Genomic DNA, 14,124 nt, shown 5'->3' with positions numbered 1-14,124 from the left:
GCAGGAAGAATACCTAGACAATCAGGAATTACACGATTGTTACATTCATGGTAATTTGGCCATTTGTATTTGGCAAACTGGAGGTAAAATAACTTTCTTAACTCATTACAGAAGAAAAGAAAGTTAAGACTAAGGAAAAGACTGAAGAAAAGCCGAAGAAGGAGATGAAAGCTGGGAAACAGGAGAGAGGGAAAGCTACAGCTGCAAAAGCAAAGGAAACTCCGAAACCACCACCAAAAGCCAGAGAGAGGGATGACAAAGAGACTGCAGCTGTGCCCAAGCATGAACAGAAAGGTAAACATTCTGAGGAGGAGGCAGCCGGAGGTTCTAAGAGAAAATTGGGCAAGAAGCAGATGCAGTCAAATTAAAAGCTGAAAAAAGACTAAAATTAAACCTCAGATGAAGTAAAAAGACAGATTCAAGCCAATATGCCTGAGAGGAAGTACAGTAATTGGGTATTAACATACTAATAAACATAATAAAATGTGTTCAAATAACTAGATGCATTTTCAAGTATTATAAAGAGTGTTGAGTGAGCACCTGGAGATATTTAAATTTAGAGATGAGTGCAGAAATTTTGAGGATTTCAATTGGGAGTTGGAATAACAATTGAACAATTGACAGCGAATTTCAAGTAGTTGCTCCAAGAGTCAATATATGAATCAGACAGAAAAATATATGAATAATAAAATAAAAACATTTCTTCTTTGATATTGCTGCCATGACACCCTTCAGAATATGCACATTAAATGATCAGTTTATGTCATTGTTTCAGGAAACCTGTTATAAGATAAAGACCTGTCAGGGTGCTCTTCCTGTCTCCTTCCAAAATCTCCAATGTTAGGAAGGTCTGCATAGGCCAGGTGTGTTCTTCATCAAGTAGGACCTGTTAACTCACTTCCCGGAAGTATACATATTAAATACAGAAATGTACTGTGTGAATTGAAACAGTCACTAACAGTCTCTTTGTCCCAATGTAAGGTTTCTATTTGGGTTTTCCATCCCAAAATCCATTCTTCAGTCTAGGTTACTACAAATCTTGACCTTCCTATCCAAACACAGGGCCTGCTTAGTGGGAACTCTTTGAGAAAGAAATGTCTGGGATTTTAGAAAATAAAATTTTTCCTTTACTTCAGTAGTCATTGAATGATTTTATTCAAAAACTAAGATGGGATAATTGGTGTCTATGCAACCTTATTGTTAGTTTTAAGCTTTATTAATAAGGAAGCTATTTGAAAGCTAGAACTGGAAACTTCTTTTTCCTCTTTATAAGGAACATAATATGAATAACAACTCTTAGTATTTTATCTTATTTTCCTAACTTCACAATGTTTATGAATTTTGGTACAAAAATAATGCATGTAAACTTTGGTTAATTGAACAAAAAGCATATATATATATATATATATATATATATATATGATTTATTTACAAAGGAAAGAAGAAAAGAAAGGAATATTTTTTATTTTTTAGTGCTTCATAAGCTTTATGTAATATTCATCCATTTCAATCTAATTTTACAGATACTCCTGAATAAAACTTTGAAACCCTAAACTTATTGCTTTCAAGATGACTATAGGATCTTGGAAATTGAAAATATAAAGTGTTATCATTTTAAATAATGTCAGTAATGGATATGGGTGCTTATAAAAGGTTGTAATAATGAAAAATATTTTAAATGAGTATTTTTACTGTGATAAAAATCAGAAAAATTAACTTTTGATTCACTATATGGACATCTGGATTCTAAAATAGTGTGCATTTCAGGTTACCCTTTAAAAAGGAAAAGAATGATGTGAAACCAATGAAAAAATATCGAATATACGTTCAACTATAGTTTCTTATATAAAACGCATACCATTTACAGCAAATGTCAGAACACTAAGGTAGTAACGGCATATGAGCACAGTTTGTGATGCTTACTTTTAGTGTCTCCTGGGATTTGGGAACCATACTTCAAAGATAAACTGGTTACACCAGGACAGTATCAAAAGGTGTTTATTTTCCAGGTCAAAAGTACTGTATTTTTATCATATCACTAATCAAATTTATTAAAGACAGGATTATATCTCAATTCCACTTTTATTCACTCTTTTAATTTTTATGTGAAGAGCTAGTTAACCATCAAAAAGAAACCCAATTATCACTTCCACTTAAATACAAAAGTATCAAAATAATTCTAACATCTAAACAAACACATGGCTAAGGTATGGACCCCTACTGAGTACTGCTACCATCAATAAATAATTGTATATTTTAGGTAGATAATAAAAATTTGACCTATAATGACTAGTCGAAGATAAGAACATTTTCTTCTCCATCTCTCCTCCTTCTCTTCCTCCTCTTCCTCATCTGCCTGCCGCCTGTTCATTCCTCTTCTTCTTCTTCTTCTTCTTCTTCTTCTTCTTCTTCTTCTTCTTCTTCTTCTTCTTTTTCTTCATAAACTAAGCAGATATTTAAGAGCATTTGGTTTTAAAAACCACTGGTCACATGATAGAAATAGTTTAAACAAATAAAGATATGGTATTTTTAAAAAGTTGCTTTAGTTTTTAAATTCTTAAATTTAGTACAACAAAACTGAGTTATTTTCTTCTGGGTTAAAAAGGGTTTATTTGCTAAATTGAATTATGCCAAATGAGGATGGATATACATTATATAAATAGTATGTGCTATATTATTTATATAAATATATAAAATATATAGTTTACATAGATTCTTTATATATACTATTTTTATTATATTATATAAATATTTTTATTCTATACAGATTATATATTTTATTTTTTAATTAATGCTGTGTGTATGTCTGTGTGTGGATTTGTGCAGGAGAGTTCAGGTGTTCTCCAAGACCAGCAGAGAACTTCAGATTCATAGAGCTGGTTTTGGGAGTTGAATTTGGCTTTTCTCCAATAGCAGGAAGCACTCTCAATAATTGGGTGGTCTCTCCAGCCCCTCATACAGATATTTCAAGATCTCATAATCACCCAATACTCTGGGTTATTTTAGAAACAGTCTTGTCTGAGACAGACATGTGTTGATAAAATTTACCTATAGAGTAAAAGTATTAAAACCCACCTTACTGTGGTTGCGTTCAGCATCTACTTTTGCTTATATAAAATGTATATATACTTAAAACATTGAAAATGCTTGCCATAAAGTTACCCATACTTACTTTTCGTATAATCTGCTTTTTATAGACCACTTCAAATTCACTCAAGGTAAAGTAGCAAAGTTGACATGATTTGACATTTCTCCCTGACTTTGGCAGCTTTCTGCCAAGTCTGTGGGGAAATAAATATCCCACAGCTGTTATATATACTAAGCTCATTCATTTGTTTATTTTCATTATTTCCTTTAACAGTGATTCAAGTACTGTTGGCAGCCAGAGAAAGTATAGCTAATGAGAATCTGCCACAGAGCTCTGTACCACAAGCACCCCCATCCTCACTAGAGATTATTTCTAAAAGGATTTTCTGTTGATATTCTGTGCCCTGATGCGTTTTCCCTTGGCTGGTATTCCACAGGGAGCACCAGGCAGGCACCAGCAGCTGAGTGGATTCATCAGTGCTCCCTGAAGAGCCATAGGCAGAAATGGACAACATAAATTAATTCTAGCAGAATGTTTCTTTCTTTCTTTCTTTTTTTTTTTTTTTACAACAACAACAAAAAAAATCTTCAAAGTGGTGATAAAATAGAAAATTGCCTTACACAAGTTACTATTGTGTGGTGGCACAGTTCAGACTTTCTTCAAGGGTAGCTTACTGCTGTATTGAGGTGGATTCAGAGAAGTATTGCCTTAAAATAAATAATCTAAAATCAAGAAGGCTTGGCTATGCTCTGTCCTCAGGCAGGTGAAGCAAAACTCTTCCCTTACTAGAATTTTCACAGGTCGTTAAGGTTGAACCTTCAGAAAGGCAGGATTTAGGATTATGACAGAAATAATTAAAATGTGTATAAATATCTTCTTAAGTTCACCAGGATCCATTGAAGTCATTAGAATGCAAAGTCACACGTTGTTTACATGGAGCTGATACTTTTAAAGCATCGTCACCTTGGGAATATTTTAGGCAGGAAAAAAAAAAAAGGTTTGAGTCCACACAGGATCCACACACTGTATATTAAAGGCACATTGAACTATTTGTACATTAACTTACAAAATAATTTCTTTGGAAACAGAAGACATGGACCCAATAAATATAAGCAGCTAGTAACCAGGTTAAAAAGTTCCACTGCACTGCAAACAATCACTTAATGAGGAAATCTTCTGCATGGCCCGGATGTAACCATAACCATCCTTTTACACGTGGGAGCAGACAGCAATATTTCATTCTGGGGATACATACAAACCCTTTTATATCATAATTAGTCTCTACCTTATAAATTCGGACATATGTAACAAATAATAATATAAAAATGCCACTCCAGGAGGTTAAAATACAAACAGTGACTACAAATAGTAGCAGCAAGGAAAAAAATCTCAGATGGAATAAACAGGTAAAGAAATGTCTTTGTTAAGGGTGTGGAGGCAAGCTCCCTGCAGAGCACAGAGACTCTCTACAGAGCAGAAGGGGGCTAGGAAAGCCAAACTCTCATCTCTACGGCAGCGCTGGTGGTTTAAGAGTCTTTGAGTGGTCTCCATTGCCTAATTTAGGACTAGTCAGTTTGAACAGACAGGGTGAGTGATAGGCTTACAACTGGACAAACACATCCTGGTCTGCCAGCAGGGGCCCCTATTGGAGCGGGGAAAGATGCTAAACTGATTTCAAGCTGCTGTAGAAAGTGTGGAGGAAGCCATCCTTGTTACCTGTCTGAGGTGCCTGTCCTCATCGATCTATCAAGAAGGTAACTTCTAGTCTCTCAGTGTAGCTAGACAACGTGGATTATTGTTAAAAATGTGTACTAGCAACAGATCCACGGGCCTTCAACTTTGTGAATAACAAATCTCATACATACATTTTTTTCATATTTCCTATGTTTTTTAGAAATACTCCTGAACCATAGGAAAGAAAAGAGAAAAAGATTGTTAGATGAGGTCCAAAATGAGGGAAAGCACAGATATTTCACACTGCCTTAAATTCATATATTCCATTTAAAGAAAAAACATTCTTAGCCTTATTTTCTATAGCAAAATTATCTATTCTTCAAGAAAGAAAAAAGTCTTGCATCCAAGAAAGAGACAATAGTATCTATTTTAATGTTACTTTTTGTCTAATACCCAGAGCCTGGGATGAGGCAGACTCCATCCTAGAAGGAGCATCAGTAAACCAATAGATTTGTGGGCTGGTCTAAAAATTGGCCTTTTCCTATTTCACCTCATTTCAGCAACCAGAGTATATATATACTTTAAAATATTATAATCTTTGGCTCACTCTTCTTTAGATATTAATGGAAAATGGTTCTAATTTTTAGAACTGTTACAGTAATAGACCCAGCAAGGCTTCATAATACAACTGTTTTAAACTGATACTAACACTCAGAAAAATGGAAGCTTATAAATATTTTGCATATGTATTCATATAGAAATATATTAAGTTATTTCCTGTTTCATAAAAAATAATTTTGGACAATTAAAAATGTGTCAAACTATATAAATTCAATAAACTGTCTTGGTGCTAAAGATTCGTTTGCATTTTTGTGAGTTAATAAAATGCCTAATATATGCATATTAAAATGCAAATAATTAAATACAGGAATCATAATATATAAGTTTTAAAAATGCTATGGTAAAGTTTATGAAATCTTTTAAAGACATTTTAAAGTAGAGATTAGAGTTAGATTGACTATGGGAGAATAAAACTTTGCAATAATATGTATTTGTGTGAGCTGTATGTAATTAAGAAGTGAAAAATAAAAGATACTCAACTCTTGTAGCTGCTTTGGACTGTGCTTGTATGAAACATCTATTTACTTTGTTGGCTTTTATCTATGTGGACTACAGACTAGCCAAAAGTACAGAATGATCTCACAATGATTACTTAGTTAATTAGCTTAATATTTTTATCATTTCTTGCTGTTGAATGATTCTCCAGAAGACTTTTCTAATGAAGAGAGTTTCTAGGAGCAGGAGCCTACTATAGACTCTCCCTCTGGGCCATATTTAGGAAGTCACAGCAGCTTCTCTTGAACAGTCTATAGAGGGTCTTGGGCCTACCAGTTGGTAAACATTCCTAGTTGGGGGAAATTTTCTTTCATATAATTCATGTTTCCTTTTCAAACATTTCCACAAAGATGAGTGAGAACAATTGCTTTAAAGTGAGGAAAAGGCTTGAATTTTCAAAATATCTCCTACTCTAATATAACCATAAATAAATCTGTTTCCACATTTGAGGGGTTTTAGGGAAAATGAGTGGAACATTTTGTTTACTGTGTGTTTTCTTTTTTTGTTTGTTTGTTTATAAAATCACAGTTTATTTCTTAACACAAATAAGTAGTAGATAAAATAGACTTGTACCGTTTCATTGTTTTGCTACATCTTGTCTTCATGTAAAATAGGCAGATGGTGATGTCACATTTTCATTGCTTCTTTTTTCTCTCTATTCTGTCAGATCAGTATGCGTTCTGTCGATATATGATTGACATGTTTGTCCATGGGGATATAAAACCAGGTATTCCAAACAATTCTTATTGTTGTCTGTTTTAGTAGCCTTTGTTGCTAAGATTGTCAGCTTTATCTGTACTAAGCTACATTTTCATTTAAAACTTACATAATGCATGTGCAGACCTAGAATAAAGACAATAAAATGCCGAAATAATAACTGGTGCTGGGACCTTTAATTTTACTTGCATTAGCTGCATGGCCTGTTGCAAATGAAGGCGGCTGGAAGCTGAAAGATGCTAATATCTTCATATATAAAAATCTTTATATATCTTTAATAACATCTTTAATAATATCTTGGAGTGAAGCAATGAGTCACTTGATTTGATTCCTTATAAATTATAAGAAGAGACTTAAAATGAGAGAAATATTCTTTTTTTCTGATAGTGGACAAACTTCACAATAAAATCCATTACCTCTCTAATACTGAGTCTTATCTTTTCAGAATATTTATATTTTCTTAGTCACTTATGGCCTTGGTGGTGATTCCAGAGGACTGCTGACAGTGTTAGTTAACCATTATAATGATAATAAGCTTTTATTTCTAATGTTAAACATCTACTATTTATACCTTTAACTTTTACCCAAAGTATGGTAAGAAGATATTAATTAAGATGAATAACTTTATTCCTTGTACTATATGCTACAAATATTTAAAACTCTGACAATAAATACTCTGAATGGAAGCTGCCTGTTTAAACAAACAACTTTGTGTTCTTAACTCTTTTGTGGAATCCTTTCTAAAATGCTAATTATAACTTGTGCGTACATTGGCAATCAATCATACCATACCTGAAGCAGTGTGTAATAATCTAGCTCTTGTATTTTTAGAAGTTCACAAGAATCTTATCTTTATAGAACACTAAGTCAATCCCAATAATTGATTTTTTCAGATACTTTTGGTTTCTTCCTTCACCTCTCCTTTTCTTTCTCCATGTTAATATGTTAAAACTCTCATAAATATTATCCAAAAATTATAAGAACATATTGATGAAACTAATCTCTGCCTATATTTGAACACAATCGCCTAAAAAGAACTTAGTAGAGCTATGGAGGAAGGTTGTGAGGTCATTTAGGAAAAGAAGATTTTGAACAAAAATCCACCTAACTCATCCTTTTCTAGCATGAGACTTTGAACCATTTCCTGAATATCTGCTCTTCAGTGTTCTTACATTAAAAATAAAACCCATAGTAATGACATGGCACTATGTCCAAAGCATTCAGTGGATGTACAGCAAAATGTTATGTTGCTTCAGCTGTAATATTTTAAATGATATTACCATAACCTCTGCATGAGTATGTCATAGAGAAGGAACCATCTCAACTCTTGACGTTCATAAACAAATAATATAAATTTTCTAAAATATCTCTTGACCACATCATTCAGCCATGGTGGTTGGAGAAATTCTTACTCTAACTGAATATTATGACATATTTCTGTTATCCAGGACTCTGGAGGATGAGGCAGGAGAACTAGGAGTTGATGACTGGCTAGAACTTCAGAGAGGACACTATTGAGCCATCAAAAAATAAATTAAAATACAAATAAAGGAAGACAGTTATTCTGTATATGTGTTTTGCTTTTTATAGGATCAATTGTGCTTACCATGAGCCATATTATTGATATGCATGCATTGATGAGTGATATGTATATATTTATATGTGTGTGTTTCCTCTTTATTCCATTAGTTTCTAAATTTCACTATTTGATAAAAATAAACCATCCTTTTGTTATTTCATCTATTTATATTATGTGCTAACAGATCACACAAGGTTTCCTAAGGAAGTCACATGACAAAATGAGCCAGGCATCGCTAGAAGCAGCAGGGGATGCTAACATTTTCCCTGTCAAAATACTAATCATCTCTTTATAAACTCTGAAAACAGCTGAAGGTCATAAGGAATAATAAAAGTATCCATGGGGGTTGTAGCGGGTTTTGCTAGTGAGTACATGAAAAGCTTCCTCCATAATGCACATGTGATATTAGTCTAAAACCCATAGATTTTAATCTACAGCATTGTATGCTTCTCTAACTCTAAAAAAAAATATTCTGAAAGAATGTCTCCCTCATTTCTATGCTTCAGTTTATTATTTGCTCTGATTTACTTCATCTATCTACCATTATTGTTTTAAACTCCAATATGTGAAACTCTGTTTTCGATTAGTATTTCTTGACCAGGTTCTAAAAGAGAAGAACAAGGAAATAAATGTTTGCAAACCATTTGGCTTTTTTTTATAAGTGACACAAAGGGGAATTACACTCTTGTATTCTTGTGAATAAAAAGTGCAAAAAAAAAAAAAAAAGGAGGAAAGGTAGAATACAGTGTGATGAGCAGCTTAAAAAATAAGGAATGAAAAAAATGATTTAACTGGGCACATGGATTTGAAGAAAAGGCCAGTGATAGGATGCCGCCTCTGGGTGACACTTAGAGAACAAAGTGATTCCTGCCAAGCCTATTGCTCTGTATGTACCTTGTATTTATAAAAGCACCCCTGCTTCCATTTAGCATCAATGGAACACCTGTTATTGTTTAGCTGGAGTTCATTATTAATTATCGGTAATGAGTTCTTAAGACTACCAATTGAATTTTCCCTCTGGAGTTTAGCCCTCCCTTGTGGATGGCTCTCTTACTCACATGTAGCCTATTTGTAGCTCAAATTAAAAGGCAAGCATGTTGGTGACAGCGTCACATTAGGTGCCAAGTTTTTACTTTCTATCCCATCAAACAAAATAGTTTTGAAGAGTCAAAAAGGGCATTTTAGGACAACAGCTGAACACAGATTGAAAGTACCTCCTTTCTCCCACATGGAACAATTCCATGTGATGATGGCAATCCTGACCTCAGTGGAGAAACTGACTGAGTAACCTGCGATGACTCTCACAGTTTATTGCATGTGATTAACTTTCTCTTATACTGACTCGCTTTATGCTAAATCTGAGTAATGAGAAGGAAATCCTGTAGAAATCTAGAAAGGGGATGAGTTACTTTCTTTTAATTTAAGAAATATTGTGAATACTGAACAAAGTCCTTTGGGGGAAAAGTAAACTAATATATTGTCCGGAGTTTTAGTAAACCAACAACCGTGAATCCACTTGATTGTGCAGGTTGGCAATGCTTCAGGATAAATTTCCAGTATTGCTTGCAGGGTGCAGGGTGTTTGTCCTGTCCTAAGTTTCTTAAAATTGATGATCCACTTTTATCTGAGACTAAAACAATCCATTTGTCTATTTGTCCCTATGTTCTGAGACAACTACCAAAATTAGTCAATGCAGATATTATTTGCAATTCTGAGATACAATCTATTAGGGTTTGTTTTATATTTTACACTATGAAATCTATTCTACAAATGACGAAAGTAAAACTTTCAGTTGATGCATACTGACCTTGATTGCAATTCCAATTTTGCCTTCAGTGCCTTGTGGCTAAGGAGATTTTTTCTTAAGTAACATCTATACCCATAGTTTCATTATTTTAGTAGCCTGAAAAGAGGCACCATGAACCTTCTTGTCCTATTCGCTCTTGATGAACTTCAGCCTGGGTCTAATGAGCTTGAACAGATTTCTTAGCTGAGTCATCCAAGCTGAAGAAGTGACACTTTCTATAAGTAGAAAACGCTCACGAGGCACAGGTGTCTTGATATTCACTGTAGATGAAGAAAGCAATATTTAGTACAGAGACCAGGGATGGCATACTTTGTGTTAAAACTGTAGCATGAGTTTTCCCACAGTTTGTCACCTCTGTGGCTACTACAATGACATGTTATTGTAACTTAATGCTTACCCCTCAGCACGTATCTTACAACTACAATTCTAGTAACTATATGACTTTTACCTGAGTCAATAACCTATATAAAGTAATTTATTTCACTTTATATGTTATTTATTTTCAGAAAATTCAAATTCTCTCTGACTGTAATGATCTAGTCTTCTTTAGCTTATATTCCAATTCAGTGGGTTTTAAATTCTGAGCTAGAAAGAGCCTTAAGGAGCAAGTTAATCCTCTCATTTTATTATGATCATAATCCTGGACTTTAATAATTTTAATTTATTTTCATTTAAAATAAATGTATTTTCACATAATATGTTTTCACTATGGTTTCCCTTCTGTCATCTGCTACCAGACCCTTCGTCCCTCTCATTCTTCCAATGCCACATTTCTCTCTCTCTCTCTTAAGAAATCCAATAAAAAAAAGACAAAGACAAAGAAAAAATAAAATAACAATAAAGAAAAAACAAACTAAGAAGAAACAGACATACACATACACAAATACATATGCACATGCACAAACACACATGCACATACACAAACACACATGCACATATTCAAACACATAAAAACATACACAAAACATGCTCTCTCTTTCTTTCTCTCTCTTACACACATGCACACACACACACACACACATTTACAAACACAAACATACATGCACTGCCCCCCAGATTTCCATAAACATATGTACTAAGGTTAAAGAAATCAATATAAGATAAAATTCTCAAAAACTACTTATGATTTTACTTTTGTTGTCTATTTATTGCTGGGCAAGGGACCTGTTCTTCAGTGTGGCAGCTGCTAGTTAAACACAGCTTCTTGATTGAGAGTGGAAACTTGTCTGCCAACCTCCTTCTCGGTGCTTGAACTCCATGTGGCACAAATCTTTGCGAGCCGTGTGCACGCTTCCATAGTATCTACGTCTTCATCCGGTTGCATCTAGAAGACACTGTTTTCTTGGCATCATCCATCCTTTTGCTTTCGATGTCATTTTGCCTCCTCATGTATATAGCTCTCGGAGCTCGGAGAGGAGAAATTTGATTAAGATAGTCCAATTAAGATTGAGCGTTTCAAGATCTCTCACTCTTTACACATGTTCCAATTGTAAGTCTCTGTATTTTTTTTTTCTATCTACTGCAGGAGAAATATTCCCTGGTGATGGATGAGTAAGAATTGATTTATGAGTACAGTGTAATGACATTAGGAGTCATTTCATTGCTTCATTCCTTTAGCACAACTACAGTATTTGGTTTTCTTTTTTTCTTCTTCTTTATATTTTACATTGTAATTTATAATGTAAAATATTGTATATTTTATAAATATACAATAAACTACCTATAGTAAGAAGAACTACAAAATCATCAGGAATTTTATATTAAAGTTACATTCCTAGTGTTTTGGCTGTTTGTATTTGGCAGCCTTGAAGAGAACATCTTTCCTATCTTGGTGGGTCTAAAATTATGAATGCAAATCAAGTAGCTATCATATTTCATCTCTATCAACTTAAAACACATCTATATAGATCTAAAAACATCTTAACCTTAAAATAACTAAGCCTAATTGTAAAACCAAACTATCTGGCTTTCAACCTGATCAGAGACTAAAGAAGGAATAAAATTATTTATCTGGGTAGACAGGAAGTTCAGGTTAGTAGCTTCCAAAATGAGAAAATGACAGAGACAGTTTGCTGCCTGAACAGTCACCCACAACTCTCTATAACGTTGGAGCATCATCATTAGCCTTCTGGCCCAATAGATCTGACAGACATATTTGTGAGGCAGGAACTATTGACAACTTGCTTGCCCTGTCTTGGCAGAGCTTGGCTGTCAACTGTGCCTGCATCCAAGCTGGCCTTTTTTTTTATGTAGAATTCTGTCTGTGGTAGAAATGGTGACATTTTACCCAGTGGCTTGTTTGCCACAGTTGAAGCCATCTCCATCAGGAGGTTCATGGATGCTCATCATCTCAATTGCAGAAGTGTAGGCTTCACTTGGTGGCAAGAGATGTGTACTTGGGCCTTTCTCTGCCCCTTTATTTGGTGATTCATTGGATTTCTTTCTGATACGTGTATATCATAAAAAGCTTCCATTGTAGTAGTTTCTCTTTGACTCTTCGAATAACCTTTAGTGTTGGATATTTCTCCTTTACTGCTTCCTTTTCCATTTATTCTTCCTATTCCGGTCTTCCTTGCTGCTTTGTTAGGTCCTTCCCTCCACTCTAGCTTTTCCTTTACACCTCACCTCTGTGGTTATATAGATAGTAACATGTCTAGCCAAGGTTTAAAAACTAATATTCACATATAAATGAATACATACCTTTCTTACCATTTTGGGTCTGGGTTACATGACTAAGAATTTATTTTTCCAGAACCTATTAAATTCAGGATTTTTTTTAAACAGCTGAGTAATATGTACCACATTTTTCCTGCTGACACACTCTTTAGTATATGCCCAAAAGAAGTACAGCTGAATATTTAAGTAGTTCCATTCCTAGCTTCTTGAGAAACAGCAATGCTGATTTTCATAATGGCTGTACAATTTTGCACTCACACTAGAAATGCATGAGTGTTTCCCTTACCCTTTGTCTTCATCACTATGAACTGTCATGTGCTTTGTTACTCTTCACTATTCTGATGGGTGTAAGGTGACCCCCAAATTTCCCATTTTGGAATATACTCACCTTATAAGACTACCCCTCTTCCAAGGCACACTCTGTGCAGTAGACTCAGGCATGTGTCTATTTGTAGGCAGGACGCAGACAGCCAGGTGCTTTATTAAAGGCTTGCAGACAGCCAGTGCTAGCCTACACTGTCCTTTTAAGAAGCCTTTCTCACTCAAAGGGAAGATGGAAGATCCTCAGGCCTCTGAGTAGAACGAGCAGGTTCTGGTGGAGAGCCAATTCACACTCACATTCTCCTCCTTGAGGTACAGGTAGATATGAGCAGCTTGCTCTTCCTTGCTTCATACTCCTCACAGGGAAGCAGAGAGCGGGGAATCAGCCTAGGCACCCTCCAATATATGCACCAAACATCTGAAGCAAGGGAAAGCAAGCTGCAGGTAAGCACCCAGCTTTAAGACTTTGGCATCCGGAACTTTGGCATGGATTTGGGGGGAGGGGTTAAAAAGTTATCTTATATGCTGGAAAATACAGTGTATGTCATGAAATTTAACCATTGTTCTTAGGTTTAGTGAATTGCAGGTTTTTAAAGTATGTCTTTGTCCTTTGAATTTCCTCAGTGTCTGTTCTAATATTTCACTCTTTCTCTCTGGTTTTATTAATTTGGATTTCCTTGTCTTTTAGCGAATTTTGTTAAGTGCTGTAAATTTTATTGATTTTTTTTCATTTCATTGTACCTTTGTGTTGGTTTGTTCTATTATGTTGATTTGGCCTTCACTTTATTTCTTGCTGTTAACTCATTTTGGGTGTTTTTCCCTTTTGTTTTAGAGTTTTCAGGTGTGAGTTAATTTATTAATATACAATATCTCCTATGTTTTTTATGTAGGCACTTAGTGGTATGAACTTGCATGTTAGGACTACCTTCATAGTGTACAATAGTCTTGGGTATGTTGTGTTCCATTTTCAATGAGGAGGTGAGAACTATTTTGAGGGAGCTGAGAAGAGTAACCCTTAATCAGAATATAGTATACTAAAAATCTATGTTCAGTAAAAATACAAATATAACTAAAGAAATGTAAATATATTTTAAAAATAAAAATAGATTGCATAGTGTTATTTCAGTTTTCTTGTATCTCTTGTTT

The 14,124-nt window shown here is 34.4% G+C and overlaps 1 protein-coding gene across 14 annotated transcripts in view; it reads left to right on the top strand.

Moving 5' to 3' along the window:
- Positions 1-14,124, top strand: part of TRDN (triadin) — a 355,846-nt gene that overhangs the window by 102,768 nt on the left and 238,954 nt on the right. For 12 of the 14 annotated variants that reach the window (XM_084777409.1, XM_084777410.1, XM_084777411.1 and 9 more), the window contains exons 8-9: positions 112-294; positions 6,546-6,605. In XM_084777409.1, the coding sequence (XP_084633535.1) occupies positions 112-294; positions 6,546-6,605 (243 nt within the window). Of the gene's footprint in view, positions 1-111; positions 295-3,524; positions 5,865-6,545; positions 6,606-14,124 lie in introns of those variants that run through there. The other 2 variants (XM_084777405.1, XM_084777414.1) reach the window with 2 other exon arrangements.

The sequence above is a fragment of the Acomys minous genome (assembly GCF_964271855.1).
Source record: "Acomys minous genome assembly, chromosome: 3".
Taxonomy (NCBI): domain Eukaryota; kingdom Metazoa; phylum Chordata; class Mammalia; order Rodentia; family Muridae; genus Acomys; species Acomys minous.
The sequence above is the reverse complement of the archived record's forward strand: the minus strand, read 5'-3'. Positions and strand labels throughout refer to the sequence as shown.